Source organism: Centruroides sculpturatus, unplaced genomic scaffold, assembly GCF_000671375.1.
Source record: "Centruroides sculpturatus isolate CEXI.00-Female unplaced genomic scaffold, Cexi_2.0 scaffold488, whole genome shotgun sequence".
Classification (NCBI taxonomy): Eukaryota; Metazoa; Arthropoda; class Arachnida; order Scorpiones; family Buthidae; genus Centruroides; species Centruroides sculpturatus.
In genome coordinates, this window is record NW_019384747.1 from 249,505 (window position 1) to 274,406 (window position 24,902).

The 24,902-nt window shown below is 34.5% G+C and overlaps 1 protein-coding gene across 4 annotated transcripts in view; it reads left to right on the plus strand.

Moving 5' to 3' along the window:
* The first annotated feature begins 3,165 nt into the window (after positions 1 to 3,165).
* The window catches only part of LOC111628493 (probable ATP-dependent DNA helicase HFM1), a 109,545-nt gene continuing 87,808 nt past the window's right edge, over positions 3,166 to 24,902 (plus strand). For 3 of the 4 annotated variants that reach the window (XR_002757184.1, XR_002757185.1, XM_023372291.1), the window contains exons 1-2: positions 3,167 to 3,410; positions 6,762 to 6,868. Coding sequence is in view for 2 of the 4 variants with exons in the window: in XM_023372291.1 (XP_023228059.1) it covers positions 3,333 to 3,410; positions 6,762 to 6,868 (185 nt within the window). In the remaining 2 variants the exon portion in view is untranslated. Of the gene's footprint in view, positions 3,411 to 6,761; positions 6,869 to 24,902 lie in introns of all 4 variants that reach the window. The other variant, XM_023372290.1, reaches the window with a different exon arrangement.

Below are 24,902 nucleotides of genomic sequence, written 5' to 3' on the forward strand. Positions count from 1 at the left end.
AANAAAAATACTAAAAAAGGTTTGTATGAATACTATTTCATAGAGACTGTAAAAATTATTTCATAAGTTAAACAAAATTTTAAGTTTTTCCAATAGTGTATTATTAACAGACATAAAAATGCAATTGTGAGATTAGCCGAGGGTACCTACTAAGGGTACCACTTATACGATTCAGAATTGCGAGATTTGATCTCTAATCTTTTTCTAGGAGGGCTGTTGATATTAGATAGGATATAGACTGTAAAGTCTTTATCCAACCTCAGGATAATGACACCAGTTAATCAATTTATCGTACGCGGATTAATATGCGTTTAGAGATGATATAGGAGATAAACCCTCCATTTTGATTCAGATACGAGGAGACATTTCTTTAACAATAATAAAACAAAAATTTAATAAGACAAACAAACAAAATTATACAAAATGGAATATGCAAATTAAGCAATTTTGAGAGAGAGAGAGCTCACAATTTTTATAGTAATCATACTACCTCTGGATACTTTTTATCTTTTTCTGTTCTTTAATAATGGACTTCAGTCTTTTCTTGAGTAGGTCTTGACTGGCACATATTTATATATTTTCTTCTTTATCTACTGACTTAACGATACATGGGAGTCTAATGTGGGCATTGACCTTCAGGAGATGGTATAGAATACGTCTTCTCACTTTGAGAACTTTTGGCGCACTCCTCGAATCATGCAAAACTCTTTATATTTCTCATGAGTTTTCTCCAGTCAGCTTTTCGGATTCTCTCACGTGAACAGAGGAAAAGGGGATTTATCGAGGGGTTAACAATTCTCAGGGTGACTAAGATTTTACTAGATAAGGGGAAAACAAAAGGATGTTGATCTTCCGTTGCAGGAAGTGACTTTTGCCCGTTTCCTTTGTTTTAGAAAACATTATTTTCCCACCAAAATCAAAGAATATTTTTCGTTTCAAAATTGAACTTTTTAATTAAATTATTAATTAGTCCCAGGGTAATTCAGATCTCATACAATAAACTTTTGAACAGAATAATGTTTATACAAAATAAATTTATATATAAACTTCACAGAATTTCAAAAATTATTCAACTGAAAGCATAAGTAAAAAAATTATTTAATTCTATATTCTAAATTTAGTTATTTGCCTACTTGCTTATTTTAAAGTTATAAGTTTTTTATTGATAAAAATTTTGTTTTCACTGGAAACATTAACAGTTCTTTACAAAATTACTCAATACATCTATTACTATTTCATGAAAATTAAATTATAACTTATAATACACCAGTGGCGTGCCGTCCTTGGAAGTGATGGAAGCGCAGCTTCTTTTATATTTTCTAAAATATAAATACATATTGTGCAATTATTTTCATATTTTAATGTACTTTGAATTACTTAAAATTAATATTTTATTATAGCCGCATTATGTATCTTATTGCAAATTTCTAATGTGAAAAAAATGACAAGATTGCAATTGTATATTTGAATATAAATTCATATTATATATCATATATGCATATTCCCAATGAAAGAGTTATATTGTCGAATACAGGATATCTTCCACAGCAAAAATGTTTGAATCGTGTAAAGCAGCCAGATTATACACATTTGCATACGGGCTTTACAGAGCACCAACTTTACACTGTTTAGCTAGTGGATGCTACACACCAAAATATCATATAATGCTTCCTATGATTCTATCCAGGATCGGTTCTGGGCTGTTAGCCGCCTGTGTGCTAGGTATTCGGCTGCCCTCGCCCCATTATGCGAATCACGAGTAAATTTATAACTTAACCCAACAAATAAAAGTTTACTGGTATGTTTTTATGATAGTTCTGTATAGTTGAGAGGAGTTTAAAAAAAAAAAAACCATTAAAATATTTGATATATTTATTCTGCTTTTATTCTGCTCTCCCATCTTGTATTATTTACAGTATTCAATGTTAAACTAGTGATATTATGATTTAGTATGTCCCATCTATAAGGGGATGCAGAAAAAAACGTGTACAATTCTTGTACAATGTTAAAAAATTAACTGTTACTTTGGCAGCATCATTTGCAACTAAATTTAATAAACGAGACGCACAAGGTACAAAAAAAGCTATAGAATTTATTTTCCTTAAATTTACGATTTATGTATTCTTTGTCATAAAATTTGTCTTTCCACTTCTTTCCCAAGACTACAAATATTCAAGTACAAAATAACCGGTTTCAACTTATTTCTACTTAAGAGGTAGAAATAAGTAGAAATACTGTATTCGCCGGATGACGACAACTATAAGTTCGTCAAAAGTGCTTGCGAAAAAAAACGTACATGTAATGTTGATCTCAGTGTCTTCTGCATTTTATTTTAATATACTTAAAAAGTAGTTAAATAATTAAGAGATTACGGAATTAGGGACATAAATAAAACCCTGCTGAAAAAGCCGCAATTTTACTTAAAAGCTTAACTGAAACAATCTCTAGCCAAGTACAGTGCGGACTGATTTCTTCGTAATATTAGATGTAATAAAGGCAGAAATTCTTCCAGATCAATGAGAGTGGCCAAAAAGTTGTAAATTTTAGAAATTTCCATGGACATCTGGTTCTAAGTAGAATTAGTTAGAAAACAAATAACAGACAATCTATTAAGTTCAACATATGTAGATTTTTATAGCTATGGTGAGAAATGTTTAAAATTTACAATAACCCTGTCGTGTTCATTGAGGTACACTAGTGATGCGACAAAAGAGGCATTTGACATTAACCAGTATCGGCACCCTCGAGATTTGCCAGCCCGTGTGTATGCACACACTGCACACCTACCAGGAATGTCTCCGGTTTCATCCATTAGCCACTAGTAGGGAGCTATTTGACTAAGTGAATTGTTTGAAGATTTAAAAAGTAAAGAATATTTTATGTTATTTTTATGTACATTTCTTTACAAAGCTATATTTAATTATAATTTTCTTTAAAAATATATTTATACAATTGACGAATATTTTGTAACAAGTATGTACATCCACCACACATTTTATTTCACCAAGTAAGTTTTTATAATTTTATTTTTAGTTGTAGCCCTTATATCGTGGCAAGCAATTCAGAATGTAATTGTGATATTAAAAATACATTTAGAGAAGTCTACGGTTTTTACTGGTTTATCAAACAAACGAATACAAATGGACCATACACCATCACTGATGAGCATTTAACTGATTGCCCTTAGAAGTTGGCTTCTTACAGAAACACAGCTTCCCTATCACCAAATGTCACGGCACGCCACTGTAATGCACATATATTTTTTAATTCTTTAAAACATTTTATATATTTGATTATTTATAAGAAGTTTTCTTCTAGAAATAGGGTATCTCATGGCAAAATATGGGCTAGCATTTGAAACAATGAAGCAGTTTTCTAAAATTAATGGATCTGAATCTCTTTATGATTTAGTGAGTTTATATGAATACTATTTCTTAAAATTTATATTTAAAATATTTTTCAACAAATTATTTAGTCTTAATCAGAAATAAAATTATAATGTAGAAATTTTATCAAAATTTGTAGATTTTTATTAATCAATATTGCAAATTGAAGGAGTCTTTTTCCTCTCTCATTTAAGAAATGAGAGAGGAAAAAGACTCTTTCAATTTGCAATTGATAATAGTTTTTCAATAACTACCACCATGTTCAAACACTATTATTGGCATCTTTCTACTTGGACCTTTTCAACAGGTGAATATAAAAACGAAATTGATTACATGTTAATAAGAACAAGATGGAGATCGTCAGTAAATAATGTCAGAGGAAGACTGGGAGCATTCTGCAACTCTGTAAGTTACTAAAAGCGGAAGTAACATTAAAACTCCATACAACAAAAATATCAAAGACCAACCTTAAGACTTGAGACTTCAGCTAGTTCAATCTTACAACAGACTCTGAAATTTAGACCCTCCATCCTTTATAAACAACCCAGATGATTTTTGGACACAAACAAAAAGTTGGATTTTAACTGGAGTACAACAATGCACCACACAACATCAGCCACAGAAAAAGAAACATTAGATGACAAATAGTACCCTTGAATTAATAGATGAAAGGAGAAAATTATTAACTTCAGCAATTGTTGCAGAAGGAAGAGCTAGACAAAAAAAATCAAAAAGGCTTGTAAGAAAGACAAAAATGATTACATTGACAGTATATGTAATGAAATTGAAGTCCATGCAAATAATAGTCATCCTCGTGAACTATATGATAAAGTTAGATATCTAGCAAGAGAGTTCAAACTACACACACAAATAATTAAAAGTGGTGTAAATGAAATCATAACTGATGTGGAAGGGATTGCGGATGTCTGGAGGAAGTATTGTGAGAAACTTTATAAAGACACTGGACAAAGAAATGGTAATAATCAACTTAAGAATGGATAGACAGGGGAATTTGAATCATCTCTTCTTAAATCAGAGGTAGAAAAAGCCATAAATACATTAAGAAATCAGAAAGCTCCAGGACCTGACAACATAACCTCTGAAATTGTAAAAGCAATGGAAGAATTGGGTGTTGAGATATTTCATAAAATCTGCTGTTTAATTTTGAAATTTGAGAGTTGGCCAGAGGAATGGTATAAATCAATATTTACTCCAATTTATAAAAAAAGATGCACCAACAGACTGTAGTAACTACAGAACTATCAGCCTAATTAACCATGCCAGTAAAGTAATGCTTTAATTTTATTAACATTCTTGAAACTGTGTCATTATTTTTCCTTTGTTCAAACACTCCTTGGAACACTCTACACATTCTTTCGTTTACACTGTTCCTTTTCGCCTGAGGACGACGAATTTATACTTGTTGAAAGTACTTGCGGTATAAGAAATATTGTATTAACACTGAACTCAGTGCTCATTATCAAGAGATTCTCTGAGAAACCATTACTTCCACATTTGAACCCTCGAGCATTTACTCGCCCCACGTAATGATTCAGAATGTCCATCAACAACTGAGTGAAGTAGAAATAAAGGACAGGAGAAAGGAAATGATAACAATTGAGGACAGAAACTACAATCTACAATATTCTATATATATGCAATCTAGAATATTCTAGAATATATACAGCCACAAAGGCTTGAGATGACCTTATGAGGTATTAGGATCCCATTCAATGAGATATAACTATTCATGTTAGTTTTTTAGCTCTACTTATGCTGTGAATGCCATACTGCTCATTAACAACATTGATGAGGCTGAGGTTTGAAATAACACTTCATTAAGTTCAATACTGTATAGCATTATACATAATAAAATGTATTTTTTTCTGTTTGTTTTTTCTTAGTTTTTTCTCTGTAGTTTCATTAGAAATTCCACTCTTAGCTTAATTTAATGGTTTTTGATATCAGGAGAGGCAGTTTTTATGGTCACTACTTTACATTAATTCAGAAATATAAATGAATTAATGTAAAGTGCCATATGAATTCTTGTATATATGCATATTGATACTTTAAATCAATGGTTCCCAATTAGTGGTGGTACGCGTACCCCTGGGGGTACGCGAAATTGCATGAAGGGGTATGCGCTGCAATCTAAAATTGGTCGATTTAAAATTTAAATGCACAAGATGAAGCAATCAAAAAAATAATGGGTGGACCATCAAAAATTCGGCAATTTACAACACGATGTCAAATGCGAAAATTCATTTATTTATAACTAAAATTATTCTTGAAATTTCATCAAAAAGCATTTGTGACGATACCTAAATGAAATTCTTACACAAGAAACAAAAATTGTACAATTAACACAATTTGTGTTAATTGTACAGTTTTCATTATTATCATGTCAGCGAAGTGGCAACAAAACATTTACTACCATTTTGCTCAACATACCTCTGTGAGAGTGGTTTTTCAGCCATGTCGAACATGAAAACTAAACATCGTCACGGACTTCAACTTGAAGATGACTCGAGACCGAAGCTGACCAAAAAGTGACCAGATTTTACAAAGTTGTGCAAAGAAAATCTCGCACATTTGTCGCATTAAAATTAAATAACTTTATATTATTTTCATTAATATTAGAATTGTATTTTAAAGGTAATAAAAGTAAAAAAAAACTTATTCTATTTATCACTAGCTGTCTACCCATGGCTTCACCCGCGCTATATTGAATTTTCTTGTGGAAGTAAGATATTTTCTCGCAGTAAAATGTAGCCTATGTTTATCTCCAACGTGTAAGCTATCTCTGTGCCAAATTTTATTAAAACCTGTTTGGCTCTTTAGATGCGAAAAGGTGACAGACAGACAGAATTACTTTTGAATTTATAATATTAGTGTGGATTAATATGAATTTCTGCTATAAGGGGTATGCGAGTTTGAGCTTTTTCTTGAAGTGGTACGCAGGAAAAACTAATTGGGAACCACTGCTTTAAATAAATTAAAAATTGTTACTATCTCTTACTATCTGTCATTGATGATTATGCACAGTTTCTTTAATCAATTGAATACTTTATAAAATTTTAAGGTAGGAAAATTTCTTTGTATTAGAAAAATAAAATTTGAATTTTCACTTAATTACTTCCACAGATTAATGTACAGCATTTTATACCTGCTGTTTCTTATTTAATAGTCTATCATTATGAATGATAATTGAAAATAATAAAAGTTTATCAAGTACTAATTTAGCAAAGAGGCAGCTGAGACTAAGATTTTTATAAGAAAACATCTATCAACTGTGTTAGATTTTAATTGCGGTAAATTATTCTTAATTAAATCCTGTTATTAACTGAAAATTTATACCATTTTTAATATTTCTAGATAGTCTTATTAAGTGGATGCAAAGAGTTTCAAGATATTTTACTTCGCAGTAATGAAAGAAAAATTTTAAATACTTTGAATAAAAATAAAACAAAAGCAACAATTAGGTAAGTACAATAAATAATTTTAAATCATTTGATACAATTTGTTCTNCTTATTTAATAAATATTATATCATCTATAATAATACAAATATTCAGTAAACTAATGTCAGTTTTAAATATACAGTGGTAACTCGTATAACATACGCCTCGAATAACGGATGCTGTGAACAATGGACTTTCTGTTTGGCCGTTACATGACTGGAGCAACGGACTGGCTGCGAACAATGGACTTTCCGTTTGGCAGTTACATGAGGCAAACAACGGACTTTCTGCCAACAAATGCAAATGCTGTTTCCACTCTTTTGCCATTGCCAATGACAATCTGCTATTTTTATAATATATTAGTATTATTAGAATATATTATTAGTATATCTGAAGTACAGAGCTCCTGTTGGGATTTGGCTTGCTCCCTTGTTTATTATGTACATCACCTCAGTGCAGGGTATTTACATTTATTCAAGTGTTGTGCAAATTGTGGCTTCTAAAAAAAAAACAGAAAGGTGATTTCAATTGAAACAATGCAAGAAATCATCAGAAAGAGTGAAAGTTGACAAAAACTTCCTTGTCAAATGGGGAGAGGTTCAGGAGTTTACCTACATTCATTATCCAAACAGAGCTGAGCACAACAGGATGAATGACACCCTTGCCCACCATTTCCAACAAATGTTGAAGAAAAGAGAGAAACAGACCATCTTGGACATGTTTTTCAAGCAGCCAGCTACCAAATAACAAAGGATGGAACAAGAGGAGTTGACCTGCAAGCTTCGGTAGCCTCTCCTGAATCTGACTCCGAGTAAAAAACAATAAAAAGAGACCTGCTGCAATGTGTAAAAAGTCTGTATCTGTAAGAATGTGTGAAGAAAGTGTTCTTCTACTTCCTCCTCACAACACATGACTACCCAGCATAATTGGTGACTGCTCCATTATCATTTTTTTTATGGTACAGTACGGTTATTTTGCAGAACGAATTATATGTTTTAACACGTATTTCTACGGGAAAATGCGTGTCGTATAACGGACTTTTCACTTAACGGACGTGCACCTGGAATGGATTAAGTACATTATACGAGGCACCACTGTATATTAATTTCAATATAAGATTATCTTTTATGGAGTAATTTATTATTTGCTTAAATTTTTATATTATTATTAGTAATGTTAGAAGATTTAGAATGTAATTTTTGTTGTTTGGAATGTAACTGTTATTTGTAAATTTAGAAAATATTAGTATGTTTGATTTGATTTGGAAAATCTGTAAGATCTTATTAGTCAAAGAATTTCAAACAAGTTACTTGGCTCATATTTATGGAACTACAGTAGAACCTCCATTATCCGGACGTCCATTATCCAGATTTTCGATTATCCGGATTGTTTACAATAAACAAAAATTTTACGAATTTGCTGATTTGCACTTGGCGAATTACGACACTGTTTATGTATGTGATGGAATGCATAACTTTTTTTGTTTCAACAACGTCTTACCCATCACAGTGGTCGTAAACTCTTAAATATATTTTACGTAGTAATCAAAATATAACTTGACATACGTATTTATAAATAATTTATATTCAAATTACATCATTTCTATGACCAAGGGCGGTGTAAGGCATGGACGACGTGGGCCACCGCCTATGTCTCGCGGTCTGAAGGGCCTCGCGCCTCGAAGGTTTATGCATTACTTAAAAGCCGCGAACGCGACGAAAAAATTTTACTCGTCATAAAACGATAAATAGTTTGTCAAATTTTTATTCATAAAAATGCAGTTTCAACTGCTTTTTATTTTATAAAATTCGTCTTCTTGCGCCACCACAGGGCCTTTTAAACAATAGGTAGTCTGTTAGCGTTGGCCAGTAGTAATCTAAATTCAATACGAATGTTTGTTTCTTGAAAATTTGATCACGATTTAAATACAGTATTTACTTTTAATATTACCAATATGTCATCGAAAAGAAAACGTGTTGTATTATCATTAAAAGACAAATTAAAATATTTGTTTCGATTATCCGGATTTTTCGTTATCCGGATTACCTTCATCTCGAATTAGTCCGGATAATCGAGGTTCTACTGTATTTATATATGAGAAGGCTTTCTATTTACTGGACTCATTTTAATATTTGAAAACATTAAAATCAAGATATATTTTGAGGTTTATGTTATTTTTAGTTGAGGTTAATAAAGACTGTTGTGGTGATACACCAAATGTTTATATATTTTGTTTTTAGTATTAAACTTAATATTAAGTTTCCTCATTTTTTCGTCTATAAATTTTCTCGAACTTTCTAACGGTCCTTCCTCCCTGCTGGTGGTTAAATGTTTCTGAGAAATACAACGAAAAACAAGGGTGTGGAAAAAAGACCCTGAGGCAAGTTGGGAGAAAGATATTCATTCTGGAGCTAGCGTTCGGACGAAACAGATGGAGATACGAGGAGGTCCTGGTCGTTGAAACCGAATAGGACTGAGAGATCTGAGAATGTCTAGAGAGAGAAATAACGGAACAGAAGAAAGGAAGGAAAATCAATGAAAGTCGTTACCTTGATACTAGCGAAGTCAAAAGGAAGGAAGAAAGAAAACTCGGTTATTCCATCAGCATTCTTGTCCTGTTCTTAATAATTTTAATCTTAATATTAACCCTTTCATTCTATATTTCTTCATTAGTATATAAGTTAGATTAAGATAGGTTAAGTAAAATTTTACATTGTCGCGAAAAACTATGTTACTCTCTTGTACCAATAGAAATATATGTTGCGGAAATTGTATATATTGGAGTATCCTAAAGAATCTTGTATATGTATAACTGCACGAGCCAACAATAAAAACTTTTATTGTAGACAACTTTTATTGTATTGTTCGTCTGCATGTTCACCACACTGTCTTCATTAACACGTTCACTGCATTACAAAGCACATGTGACTCGTATGGACATGTCTGGTTAAGGCTACAGACATAATTGCTTGTTTTTCCATGGGGCGGTACATATGTTTTGATAACATAATTCTACAAGCATCATACTTGATATATCGATATTATTTTATTAGGTGCAATAAAATATATTAATTTAATAGTATGAGGCATGGGTTACCTGTGCCGTCCTTTATTAGAATAGACTATGAGTCACCCGTGACTTGTAATGCCCAGCAGCTGCTTAAACGTTTATCTACTGACGCTGTGAACGTGTTAAAGAAGTTTATTTATTTATTTTTTATTTGTTTTCAATAGACATTCCATTCCATAGCAGATATTGATTAATAAATACAGTAATCTGCTATGAAAACTGGAATGTCTTTAATTAAGAATACAAATGTAGACTATCCAAAATAATATTTTTTTTCACGCCAGGAACTAATTTAAGACACAAAGGTTTGACCTTTTATTTGAGGCTACAACCTCAGTAAATTATTTAAAAGACAAATATCCACGGGTAATTGGATAATATCATAAAATCATTAGTTCTGGTGTGAAAAAAAGACAAGCGAAGGTGCTGTTTTGGATAATCTACACTTGTTCTTAATGAACTTTATTATTTTTTTACATGAAATATTTTTAATATTTCATTATTCAGTTTTTATTTCAACATTTGTTTGTTACTTTTCTGATTTACATTTCAATTTAATATGAATAGCTTTAAAATATTAATATCTGTCAGTGATGGATTCATCAGATATATTAAAATTTATGATATATTGCAATCAGTAGCAGGAGCTGTATAGTATTTTAATATGTTATTTTTTATAGTATATGAAATAGTTTAAAAATAATTTATGCTCAAGATTATTTTTTAAAAAATATTATACAGTGTTCTATTCTCCACAAAACTTAGCCACAAATTAAGTAATTTAATTGTATTAATTTGTTAGATTCATTTAGTATAATTACAAATTTCAGTAAGAATATAGAATTGTACAAGGTAAAAGTTAGAAATAGAAAAAACATATTTATTCTATGAGAAATTTATTGAAAATTATTTCCAAAACTTTTGTGTATGAATTTGGTTACTGTATTTCATTATTTTCTATTGGTATTTTTGTATTTCATTAATTCTGTACACAAAACCAAAAAATTGAAGTACTTTTCTCTGAACTCTTTCTGCAACTTTAAGCTAATTAGTGTGGCTGTCAGTCATATTATTGTATACTCTTATGTATATTTATATTTTAGGCTTAGTAATTCCTTTGTTCTTAGTATCGACTAACCTAGAACTTTCTATCTTAATCCCTTTTCCCTCGGGTGGATTCTCCTGTTCTCGGAACAAACATTGGGAAACAAAAGAGTTAACAACTTGCTAGGGAATCAAAAGAGTGGGAAAGCACAGATTTGGTGGAGATCTCATGGTGACAGGAGGTGCAATCGAGTCGTGCTCAGTATTGCAGCCAGGGCGATCAGAGGTGACTACGGACATTTTTCGTGAGAATATCGAAGAACTGTATATGACATCTTGAGGGTTTAACCTTAGTAGTGGGCCCAGTTTGTGCGAATAACAAGAGAAAGTAGGTCTCTGAAAATACAATGCTGAAGACAAAGATCTTCCAGTGTTAAGGAGGCTAGCATAGATAACTGTATGAAGATAGGCCGGTCAAGGTGGACCAGTATAAGAAAGAGGTGATAAAATAAATTCCAAAACCTATCGACTATCGTTTACCAGCAATTCATCCGAGGTATATAACTACAAAGAAAAGATTCCTGGGTCTTTCATTCTTACTCCTTCTCTTTCCTTAACAATCTGTCTGATTTCCTTGTCTCCTTTTAGTGTATAATTAGGTTAAGTTTTAGTCATAAGTTTCTGCAGTAATATTGTTGACCATTCGTTTTATTCGATTATTGGAAAGAACTGTTCAATTGTTATATATGTTACTGTAAATGCTCAAATTATGGTAAATCCTAAGATCTTCCAGTAAAATCTAAGATTTACCAAATCTTTGTGGTAAAAGTCAGAAATGTTCTGCAATCAACATTAATTTCGAAATTTTATCAGCATTTACTCGGTATATCTTAGGTTTTACCTCAGAGACATGGTAAATGTTGAAAAAAGTCCCTGATTTTCGCACTGCACCACGCCACCGCCTTCACTCGCTGCATTCCATTGTTTGACACGTTAGAACACTCACGTTAATTCTAATCTTGTTTGAGATTTCTCTGTCTAAAAGTTGTTTATGAGTCAAGATGAGTGTGAAACACAGATTTTATGAAATAATGGACGAGCTCATTGCAAGCAAGAGATGATAACTTTTATTTCAATAGGGACAAATATGCAAGGTGTTTGGAGGAAGTAAAAGCTGCAAAGAACATGAAAAAGAAACAAGCTGTTCATTACAGGTGTATAAAGTGTTACGACATTTTGATTATAGGCGGCAAAGAGAAACTAATTGTGCTTATGAAGGAGGAGGATGGAGAAATAAGGTATTACATTTGTTACGAGGACTTATTCAACATTCTTGAAGAAACGCATGTTGCTGTTGGCCACAGTAGAAGGATACGGATGCTTAAGGAATGTAACCGCAAGTATCAAAATGTAACAGTTGAGGCTACTATGATATATTTGAAGCTATGTCAACCTTGCCAAAAGAAACAGAAGATTTTGAAAAAGAGCATTGTCATTAGACCTATACTTCACAGTGAAATGAACTCACGCTGTCAGGTTGATCTAATAGATCTACAAACTATTCCAGATGGAAATTATAAATTTATTTTAGTTTACCAAGACCATCTTACAAAATCTGTGATCCTTCATGTGCTTCAAACTAAATGCGCCGTAGAAGTTGCATACCATCTTTTGGATATTTTCACCACTTTTGGAGCGCCGAGCATCCTCATTCCAATAATGGCCGAGAATTCTCTAACCAAGTTATTGAGATTAATATGTAAATTTTTCGACTATAAATTCGACTTTCATCTATTATCAGGACTTATTATACTGGTTTTACAGATAATATTACAAAGATTAACAGAAAACAATTTTTATTTTATTTCGTATATTTATTCGTATTAAAATTTACAATATGTAAATTTTGTATTAATAAGGAAAAAAAGGACATTGAGGCAATTTAATTAATCAAGTTATTGAGAGTTTATGCTCCATGTGGCCGGATGTAAAAATCATACATGGAAAGGCAAGACATAGCCAAAGTCAAGGATCAGTGGAATGTGCTAATCAAGACATAGAAAATATGTTGAGCACATGGATGGAAACCAATCAGTTATCAAAGTGGTCAGAGGGTTTAAGATTCATTCAGGCGATGAAAAATAGAGCATATCACGAGGGAATCAAATGTTCTCCCTACAAAGCAATGTTTAGTTGTCCAATGAAAATGGGTCTTGCAACTTCAGCAATCCCTAGTGATATGATTAGAGTTATAAGATCTGAAGAAGATTCAGAGAAGTTGTTGCATGTGCATGACAATACGGCACAAAATAATGACGTTGAAAATGCAATCGAACAAGACAATGAAGAAAGCATTGTTGAAAATGAGTCAGAAGGGGATATAGACAATAGCACTGTCAACGATAAAACACAAGAAGATGAAATGATTATTACTGAGAAGATGAAGGTGAAGCAAATAACCGATGATTCCAATGTAACGATTCAGAGAGATACCGATTCAGAGACAGAAAACACGATTGAGTCTCAGGAAGTTCTTGTAACTATAGAGCGAATACCAAAAGAAATAGAATCTGTAGTCACTATAAGAAACAACACAAAATTGAGTTTGGAGAAACAAGCTGAAAAAATGAAAGCCACATCTGTTGATAAATATCCAAATGTGAAAATTGGCCAAAATGTAAGGCTGAAAGTGCCTGAAATTGACAAAGCTAAAACCAACAAAAGCAAATGCATTATTTGCAGTTGTAGTAGATGTAAATGAGTTTTACCAACTAGGTATGAAAATTGGAGTACTAAAGCAGCTTTATACACAAAATCAATTTAATCTCATGCCCTGAAGACTTTATCAAGATAAAAGTTGTTAAAGATAAAGAAATGAGTCTTTGAGAAGTTGTTGCAAAATTGTCTTTGACCAGAGGACAAGGTTTCAAGAAATGCAACTCTCTCTCTGTAAAAGTTAAGAAGGCCGTACCAGAGGCTTAGCCTTAGAAGAGAAGTGAGAAGAGGATAAGAGAGGGGGGAGGGGAAGATGGGGTAAGTATGATAGGAAAGTGTGAAGAAGAGATTTGTGAGCATCCAACACCCTGCTCCGTTTATTGGAACCCAAATAAATGTAATACAAAATGTAGGTACATGCCTGAAGAAAAACAATGAAACTGCTCCAATTTGTAGTGTACAACAGACCGCGGATTAAACAAAGACCATAGTAGACAACTCGCGACTTAGCGAATACAAATGTACATGACAGTTTAGAATGAACAAAACATAACATAACATGAACCCCAGCTTGGGGGACCCTGAAGACCTAGTATTAGTTATACTGGTCCAAGGGATCAAAAGAGGGACAAGTGGCCTGAACCACTAGGTTAGCGCGTATAAAAGAAAGAAAGTTAACCGAACAACCGAACTTAGAGAATACAAATGTACATGACAATTTAGAATGAACAAAACATAATATAACATAACATGAACCCAAGCTTGGGGAGACCCTGAAGACCTAGTATTAGTTATACTGGTCCAAGGGATCAAAAGAGGGACAAGTGGCCTGAACCACTAGGCTAGCACGTATAAAAGAAAGTTAACCGTACAACCTTGCCAGGCTATCCAGGCTGGTTGCATTGCTGAGGCAGGTTGCGATGAGCACAAACACAAGGGTAAAATATTTGCCGGCTAGCCTGTTGTCACTGGAGAAGGGAGACCATCTTGGCTTGCGGTGGTCCCTGAGGTAAAGTTGGGAAAAGTGTTCCCTGTTTTGAGAATGAATGTCTTGAAGGCAGTTGTTGTAATGTTGTTAGTAAGGAAGTCCTGACTTCGACAGGGCCAGTGGAACCCCTGAGAATATATTACATGCTTGAGCTGCTTGCGATGAGTGACGTGTTTAACACAGGTAAACAAAATGTGTTCTGGAGTTTCATCTTCTTCCTGGCATACACAAATACTGGTCCCTTTGTGTAAGAACCTGTTGAGATATTGTTTGAAGCCACCATGACCAGTAATGTACTGGGTAATATGAAAATCAGGATTGAAGTGGCTCAATTTATCCTTCCCTTTGATGTCCGGGAAAAAGTTGAAGGTCATTCTGCCTGTCATCTCTGTGGCCCACCTCTCTTGCCACCTGTTGATTGTGAATTCTTTGAGCTGGTTCTTTACCCAGTTATAGGGAACAAGCGAGAAGGTTGGACCATTTAAATGACTTATAGCTTTCTTCGCCAGAAAGTCTGCTTTGTCGTTACCTATTTCCCCAGAATGCCCTTTTGTCCAATGAAAGTGTACTTTGATGTGATTACTTTTCAGATTAGACACCATGTGGATGATATCTTTTATTAGCTTGAATTTAGTGTTCATTGCTTTTATTTGGTGAAGAGCCACCCTGCTATCGCTAATAATTGTTATTTCTTCTTTGGTCCTGTTATTGATTGTCCTCTGAATATGCTCCAGGGATTTGAGGATGGCCAGACTCTCTGCCTGATTTATCGTACAGAAGGGGCCTAGTTTGTAATAGGCTTGATGAACCACCCTATTGTTACAATCTATTTCTACAAAAGCTGCACCCACCCCCATTGGGCCTTTTGACCCATCTGTGTAAAACTTTGTAGCTATGTTCTTGTTTTCATCTGTGCAAAGTACCACATCTGGGGGATCAGTGGCCGGGTGCATTAGGTAGTAGTCGCTGAATCTATCAGATCCATGGTTGTGGATTTTGACTGCAATGTCTTTCACTTGGGTAGGGGTGATCTCAGATATGGCCAGCTGATCAGAGAAATGCCTAAGTTTGAAGTCCTAATACCTTTCCGAGGCTTTAAGGTCGAGGGGGACAGAATTTGCAATCACCTGCAGCCCACTAGTCGGGGCCATGCGATAGGCCCTGCACACTGTGATGAGACAGCTTCGTTGAATGGCGAGTAATTTTCTTCTACTTTGTTGTTTTCTTGTTGCATACCCCCAAATCTCAGCCCCATACAGGACTGCTGGTTCTATTGCACAGTGGTAATTGAGTGAAGAGCTTTGGTAACTCAGACCCCAAAGGTTCCTGCTAATGGATCTCAGTGCATAAGCCATAATGATGGCTTTTTGTTTTATGTATTCTATGTGCAACGTCCAATTCATTAGACAATCTACTTAAAGCCCTAAGTAACTTATTTTATCGGTGCACTTAATCTTCTCATCCTGTATTGTAATCCTCGGCTTATTGTAGAGTGGGTTCACTCTCGGGAACACTGCACATTGGTATTTTTTAGTATTGATGATAAATTTATTGTCAATAGTCCAGTCTTGTATCATCTGGAGGAACTGGTTCATCTCTCTTTGAAGAACCTCCTGGTTTCTATGGGACAATAGTACGAGGGTGTCATCAGCAAACCCTATTATCTTAGCTCTCAAATTTCCACGTGTCTTGTCTTGTATGCATAATAAGCTGTTGTACAGTATTAACCAAAGAAGGGGGCCAGAACTCGAGTCTTGGGGGCAACCTCTCGTGATTTGTTTAGTGATCATGTGGCCTGGTAAGCCCAGCCTAGCTTGCCGATTGGATAGAAAGCTCCTATAGAGCCCTAGAATGTTGGAAGGGCATTTAATGTTCTTTAAGGCTAAAACGATAGCAGGCCACCAGGCATGATCAAAAGCTCCTTTTATATCTATGGATACTGCTAGGGTGTGTTGATCCTTTGTCTTAGACTCCTTTATGGTATTTACTAGTTCCTGGAGGGCCAAGGTAGTGCTTTTTAATTTTCTGAATCTGTATTGTTGAGGGGGAATGATCTTGTTAGTTTCAGTATGATGCTGAACACGCCTGGCCAAGAGAGAATCTAGAATTTTACCCAATATCGGGAGCAAAGAAATGGGACGATAATCAGTTGGGGTGGTGGGCATAGCACATTTTGGTGTCAACCTGATAGTAGCTATCTTCCAGCTGACTGGGAAGTATTTCATCTGTAGACACTTATTATATATAACTAAAAAGTGAGCTGGAATAACATTGAAGGCTCTTTTTGCCATTTGACCTGTGATGGTGTCTGGTCCTGGTGGCTTTTTGATGTTTATTTTCTTAAAGAGTGCTGCTATTTCAGTCATTGTGAAATTTTTGTCGTCTTCAGTATTATCTTCTTCTGTGCAACATGTCCTGATGTACTGATGGTAGGAGTTATCCCCTTGAGGATTATCCACAGGGAAAAGTGTATCCAAGATGTAGTTATTAGTTTCAGTAATACTTTTGGTGTAGGAACCATCTTCTTTTTTGATTGAGTATGGGGTACATGCAGGTTTAGTTTTGTTGAATGCAATGTAGTAGGGTATGGTCCAGGAACCTTTCTCCCCCACTTTAGTACAAAATTGTTTCCTTGATTGAGTCCTTGCCCCATTAATAGCTTGTTTGTACTTTTTCTTAGTTTTCAAGTATTCCCTACGTAAGCTTTCCTTGCTGTTCTCGTTAGCCTTCCTAAAGACCCTTTTGGCTTTCCTCATCTTCCTCCTGAGATCCTGAAGCTTAGAGTTCCACTATACAGTTTTGGTGATATGGGTTATTTCCCTTGTAGCTGTTTGGTAAGCAGTGTGCAGGGTTTGGGTGAGTTTTGCAATAGTGTTGTCCAATTCTTCAGGTGTCTTAATGTAAATGAGGGGATCCGGATTCCAAAGGGTTGCCACCAGGTCCTCAAAGACATCCCAATTGGTATGCTTGGTCTTGGTAAAGATGGCTGTAGGAGTAGTGCAGTCAAGAGTGGTTAGTATATAGTTATGATCGCTTGGTACTATATAATCCAGAGTCTTGCAAGAGTGAATGAATCTGTACATGTTGCCATTGCTTGTGCATATATCTATCCAGCTCTCTCCTTGTGCCGAAGAAAATGTTGGAAGAGGAGAGGTGTTTAATGAGTGGAGCTGATTTTCCTCTAAGAACTCCCTGAAGGTGGTTCCCCGTGGGTCTTCTCTTTTCGCAAACCATAAAGGGGATTTTGAGTTAAAGTCTCCAGCCAGAAGGACAGGGTCATTAGCCAATGCCTGAATAGTGTCCCTAACCTCTTGTAGAGATTCGAAATGGGGACCGAGGGTGGAAAGTAAGCCGAGATGATGTAATAATTAAGGTTTCCATGCTGGATGTTTACCGTTGCATGATATTTGCTGTTTAAGTGAGGATGGAATTGGACCTGTAAGTTAGAGTTGAAGACCACGACAGCTGCCACAGTAGACCCCTGGTGATTTATCTTGAAGACCCTACTTTTCCTCAAGAGTGCAGTTTTATTTTTATATGTGTAGGGCTCTTGCAATAGAGCAATGTCGATGTTGAGGATGGTCGCATCCCTAGGGAGTTGCGAGGCTGCTGCTTTGCTTTTTTGCAAGTTGGCTTGTAAAATATGAAGGTTGTGGGGGGGAGGAGTGCAGTGGGTGGTTGCATTCACTGTTATTTGTCGGACTAGAAGGAGTGATAGTGTTACTGTCCATAGTTCGTTTGCATGATAGTTGTTGCTTTCATTTTTTGCAGGATGGGGCATTTCTGATCAAATGCATTGTGTACCGTGTTTTCTCTTTTATTTCTGTCTGATGTTTCGTAGGCTTCACTGCAGTTTATGCATTTGGGTGCTTCTCCCTTGTGCGGACAGTTAAGATATCTATGCTCCCCCCCACAGTGGCTACAGGTAACAAGTTGGTCACACTCCCTAGCATAGTGGCCGAAACCGCAGCACCTGTAACATCTTAAAATGAAGACATAATCATCCACCCTAATATTGCTCCATGATAAGGCAACATATTTTTGAGAAATCATGATTTTCCTTAAGTCTTGTGTAACCATTAGTATTATATGTCTACACTTATCTTTCATGTTTCCCTTTTGTAGGAAAGTTGTTATTTTGCATTGTTCCATAAATTTTGTTTGAGTCATGTTTCCCCATATTTTATTCTGACCGTAAAGGGTAGGTAGGATGTCCTTGTCCCCAATATATTCCGGCACATTGAGCAAGATTAATTTGGGTTGTCGTCCCTGTGAGAGTTTGGTATTTAATTTTTTGCAGAGTTCGGGAACTTCCTGAACCACTTGCTGTAGTTTGGCCCCATCATTTTCCGAACCCACTCTAACACATACTCCATTTCCTCTTATGTTGTGAATAGATTTGATGTTAACACCCAGTTTTTGTGCTTCTATCTTGGCTCTCAGTGTACTTGTTATCTCTTCCGATGCATGAAATATACCCTATTTGCCCGGTTTGGGGTAGAGGAGAAGAGCCACTCCCCCCTGGGCCCTCCCTGTTTATTTTCCCGGTAATGGTCTTGGTAATTGTTTTCGTGGTCACACTTTGGTTGACATTTGTTTTAACAATATCAGCAAAGGTCTTTTGCATGCCAGTGCTATTGGTCTGATTCTTCCCTCTGATCTCTTTAAGTATACCGACTATTTGGTGGAAACACCCGTTTAGCTTCATAATGCTGTCTCTTATCTTGGCCCTTTGTTGGGTGTTGGGCCTCGATCTAAGAGATGGGGGACAAAGCTCCATCACCCTATCTACCAGGGTTGCCGCTTCCTTAATAATGCAGCTTTCGATAGAAGGATCCGTTGCTGGGGTCAAAGAACTACCCAAGAATGACTCCTCCATAGGTCTAACAACCACCTGTTGAAGAGTACCCGAAGTGTTATCCATTAAAATTTGTGAACAAATGTGTAAAGTAAAACTAATTCCTGAAGCCACTAAAATCGTTGAAACGACCGTTAGCAACGCCTCAAGAAATGCAACTGCTTAAAAAAAATGCATAACAAAGAAGTATGCTTGCAAGCCATCAGGATTACTTTGTAACTCTAAATGCCATGATAGCTCTCCGTGTTGTAACAAGTAAAATCCTTTTTTTTACTTTTATTAAATGACAATGAATACCAAATGATAAGAAAAAAATACTGTGATTACTGATTAGCTTAGCCAACGTAGGCAATTACAGTAGAGCGTCGTTTATCCGAAAGTCGGTTATCTGAAACGTCGGTTATCCGAAAGAATTCCAGTTGGCAAATTTAAATTTTCGCTAATGCTGTGGCACTGCAATCTTTGGCTATGTCTTGGCTACTCAAATATTTTACGTTTTTGATACTAAATTAACTTCTGAAGTATAATTTTTTATATTTTTCAATATATTTATTTTGTTTGTACAAAATAAAGAAATAATTTTTAATGATACAATAGCCACGATTATTACTTTAAAAAGTTTACGTTAGGCTTAACATCAACGAAAATTTAACGCAAAGCGACACACAATGGAGAAAAATTTCAGGATGGGATAGGTTAATATACTTTTTTGTACATAATCGGTTATCCGAAAAATAAGTTATCCGAACAACCCAAGTTCCCAATTGATTTGGATAAACGACGCTCTACTGTATATTATTTTTGACAAGATAATTTACTTTTTGTTATGTTAAAAAAGTATTTTTAAACTGTTTCACTAGTTATTAATAAATAGGATTTAGTAAGTTGATTGTTTATAATAACTGCAATAAATGATTATTAAAATACTCATAGTTTTATTTCCAAAAGCAACATTTACTAATTGTCTTTAGTAAAACCTAGCATGTACCGAATTCTAATGGTAAAAGCCTGGAAAATCATCTCACTTTATAAAAATCCTTACATTTACCAACTCATGTTGGTAAATCCAAAGATTTACAAGTAAAACCTAGAATTTACCAATATACGGGCTTTTACAGTAACATATATGCAAATTGAAAGTTTGTGAGTTGGGATATAGAATTTAGATGTATCATAAATGTATACTATGATATGCTTCTTGTCTAGTCTTCTGAATGGCTTGTGAGCACTAAGATTGGCTTTACTTTACCACTAGACTTATTACACCACCACAGGACATCAAATTAGATTTAGAAAAACGCTATTTTATTTTCAGAATGCATTCTGGACATGGAGTCCCTCATCAGCTTTTTGCTACAAGAATAATAGGTTAACAATTTTTATAAAAAGACAGTGATTGACAGAAATGAACAAAGATTTGGGTATGGTACAGTACCACATCCAAATCTTACATTGGTGAAACTAGTAGGGAATTAAAGGTCTGTTTCAATGAACATATCACAGCCATAGCATACAACCATGATAACTCGGCTGTAGCTGCCCACTGTAATAATGAAGGCTGTCAGATTGTAAAGGATACTGTCAAAATACTTAAAAAGAAACAAAATACTTATAAAAGAAGATGGTACGAACACTTAGAAATAATAAAAAATAAAGAGAAAATCATGAATAACAACTCCAGTCAAAAATTACACGAATTGTGGTAAGCATATTTGACCAGAGGGGGGCGTGGGGGGAGAGGTGTGAAAATGGATAGGGATGAGGGTGACGGTTACCCTGGAATGTACTTCAAATTGTCTTGTTACTCTGTTTGTGTTACTGTGAATCTACTTATTATTTTGTTTTAACAATGTATAATTTTACTACTTTACTGTTTTACCAGAACCTCAGTTTTTATTATGTTGTATCAACATTACTGTTTTTTAATGGAAAAATTTTGTTATATCACGTGCTTAGTCTTTTAATTAATGTTCAACACATCGAATCCACATGTCAAATGTAAGTCCATATTCTTTGTTAATTTCTGTCAATTATGGTCTTTTTATAAAAATTGTTAACCTCCTATTATTGTGTAGCAAAAAGCTGATGAGGGACTCTATGTCTGAAATGTATTCTGAAAATAAAATAGTAAAATAATAATAATTTGTTTAGAGTTTTCACGCAGGATATTGGTTAAGGACGACACATATTTTGTAAAAAAATAGTGTTTTTCTAAATCTAATTTGATGTCCTGTGGTGGTGTAATAAGTCTAGCAGTATCATAAATGTATTATATCTGAATATTGAAATATTTCTCAACAATAAATAAAAACTGAATATAAGTATGGATATAAACATTATTATAGCTTTTATTTAGCCTGATGTCATACAGCAGTTGGTGTAGCTTTATTATAAGTATGGATCTTCTAAACTTAAAATTTGTTTTACTTATCTAATATTCATGACTTATTTGAGTTATAAGAGTTCAAGAACTATCAATATATGTGTGACAATGCCAAAGGGCCTCCCTATACTTCAGCACCACGGGACCAAAGGGTTGACGTTGCGTCAGCAAAGATCGCAATGACAAGTTTTGTCAGGACTGACACCACTGTGTCTTTATGGACAGACACAGAAATTGTTATGTTCTCGCATGAACAATTGCGTGTATGAGCAAACGGATTCGGGATGGAGGGAGAGACAACACACTGGAAGTGACTTACTCAGAGTCGGGTTAACGTAACTGTTAATTATTGTACATTTATATTGTTAATTATTGTACAGCTATATCTGGCAACACTGGCAAAAGTGTTCTGTCGTCAGAGGTTCTTCAATTTGAAATGTTGTAAATAAGTTCCGCTAGTCAGTAAAGTTAAGTAATAAAAGAACAAAAGAAAAACAAAAGGTAATGCTTCATTTTTTGTCTTAACAGTAACAACTATTTAATGGGTAACGATAGGCCATACAGGACATACAACATTTTGATCGTAACGATACTAGATTTTAGATACATTGGTTCCAGGGATATTAGATATATAAACCAGACATTAATGTTCCACGATTTCCAAGAGAGAGAGTTTACAGTAAATACATGTGGCGATAAATACCTTTTATGATATCTTGATCAGTAGCCAATTGGTAAGACAGAAAGTTCGGCAAGACAGTTCTAATTCCAATAGTTCTAACTTTATCCTGGATATTAGGCGAGATGAGATATTAGGTGAGGTATCCAAAAAAAGAGCACAGGCTATACATAAAAGTCTTTCACAGGAAAACTAAATCAAGTAGTCTGATTGAAGAACTGGCGGCGACTGTTGCACTTTGTTGTTCTGTTCTATATGGTGTACTGTTGAAATTGAAATATGAGGTCGAGAGGTGATGAGAAAGCTTCATTGTCAGGCCTGAGAACTTAACAGATGTTTTGTTCCCAGGCATAAAAGTTGACAGTTATTTAACAAAAGTATAGCTACGATGTGATGTTAGGAGATAATGATACAAACATACTGAAAGTCTGGTTGGATCCTCACATATGCTTATTATATGAAATTGTTTTATCAAAAAGTCTTTTATGGCTGCAGCAACATTAATTATATATTTAGTAAAACTTGAACATATCATTTAATGTAATTTCTATGAGAAGAAATATAATTTCATTAAGAATATGAAATAATTAACTCCTTAATGTCCAGTTAATGTTAATTAATATACAACCCCTGGCAAGAAGTGTTTGAACATGATGTAAAAAAATAAAACCATTTAGTTTGAGCTTATTTTACAAGAAAATAAAAATGTAATGTTCAAACAAAAATACACATTTTGTTCATTGAGTTATTAAGTAATTTCAAATGAATAAACCAAACCATTTCTCAAAAAGTTTTTACATAAAGCAGTATTGGAAAAAAGTATTTAAACAACAATAATAGTAAAAGGATTGCATGGAAAATAAGATAATTTAATATTTTTTTGGTCTTCCTCTTGGTCTTATTATAGCTTTTATGCATCACTGCACTGTCGAAATTAATTTATTGAAGGTTTCTGAAGTTATTTTACTCTGGCTAATTTTAACGGCTTCTTTAATTTTATCTTTATTAGTTGGTGCCCTTTCATCAACTATCAGTTTCAACTTTGCCCATAAATTTTCAATAGGATTCAAATCTGGGCTGTTTTTAGGCCCTTAGACTTAAAGTTCTTTATTTCATTTGGCTCAATAGCATGTGGCTTTATCATCCTGAAAAACAACATCAGCATCACCAAAGTGGTCTTTTGTTGCTGAAATCAGAAATGATTCTAAGATTTCCTCATACGCTTTTGCTATTACAGCCTCATTAACAATACATATATTTCCAGGTCCAATAGCTGACATGTAGTCCCAAATCATTAAACTTGTTGGAAACTTGGTGTTCATATTCAGATAGTCTTCCTTAAATTTGTAGTGCTACATGACTATGTATTGTATATTAGTATTATTTTTTTCTTTGTATGTATATATGAAAGGTGAGAAATGCATTACAAATGAGATAAGGCAAATACCAGTCGAATTGCATTTATTAATCGAAATCAAGGAACAGATATCAGTCTTCCCATTATAGAGAACAAAAATGTATTTACACTATTTCCTCTCTCTTGCTCGATTTTCTTGTGACAATTAATTATTACACAATTCAGCTTAAAACTAAGACTATCACTATTTACGAACTACATAGAGAAAGAAGAACGAAGAATAGTTAGATAAAAAATTTTACACACCTGAACCATTTACGGTGTGATGATGCAAAACATCAGTAAACAAACGTTTTCGAACCCCTTCTGGGCTCTGCTTCAGATTCCAATCAGTTTCTAAAAGGACGTTCGATATCCATTAGAAGTAGAAATCCGTTCGATCATGTCGTTTAAAGCTTGAGTTCGAATGGATTTACACAATCCAAGTCGCAGATGCACAACCAGTTCGCCCGTTAGAGTTTGATGGGTGAATTAGAGCGTGTTGTGAATTAACTCCTGCCAGGCCATTGATAACAGCATTTCCTCTTTAAAATTTATGCATGTGTTGGTGGTGGAGGATATAAATATGTGCATGGCCTCTAGCCATTTGAGGTGTTCAATAGGAGGCGAATCGTGGAGGAGAATGGCCTGGGAGAAGTTCGCTACTATATCTGGATCGGTTACATACATAGCGAGGGTCGTGAAAGTTCTTCCGTGGCGAATATCGGCTATATGCTCTTGTATTCTGACTCCCAAGGATTGTTTAGTGGAGCCTATGTAAATGAGGTTCCTATCGCACCTGTTGTCCTTCACGGGGATACTATAGATGCCAGGGTGTCTGATGGGGTTGGGAGGGTCCTTTCCATTACGTAAGAGGTTGAAAATGGTGGGACACCTCCTAAATGCTAGACGTAGCTGACATT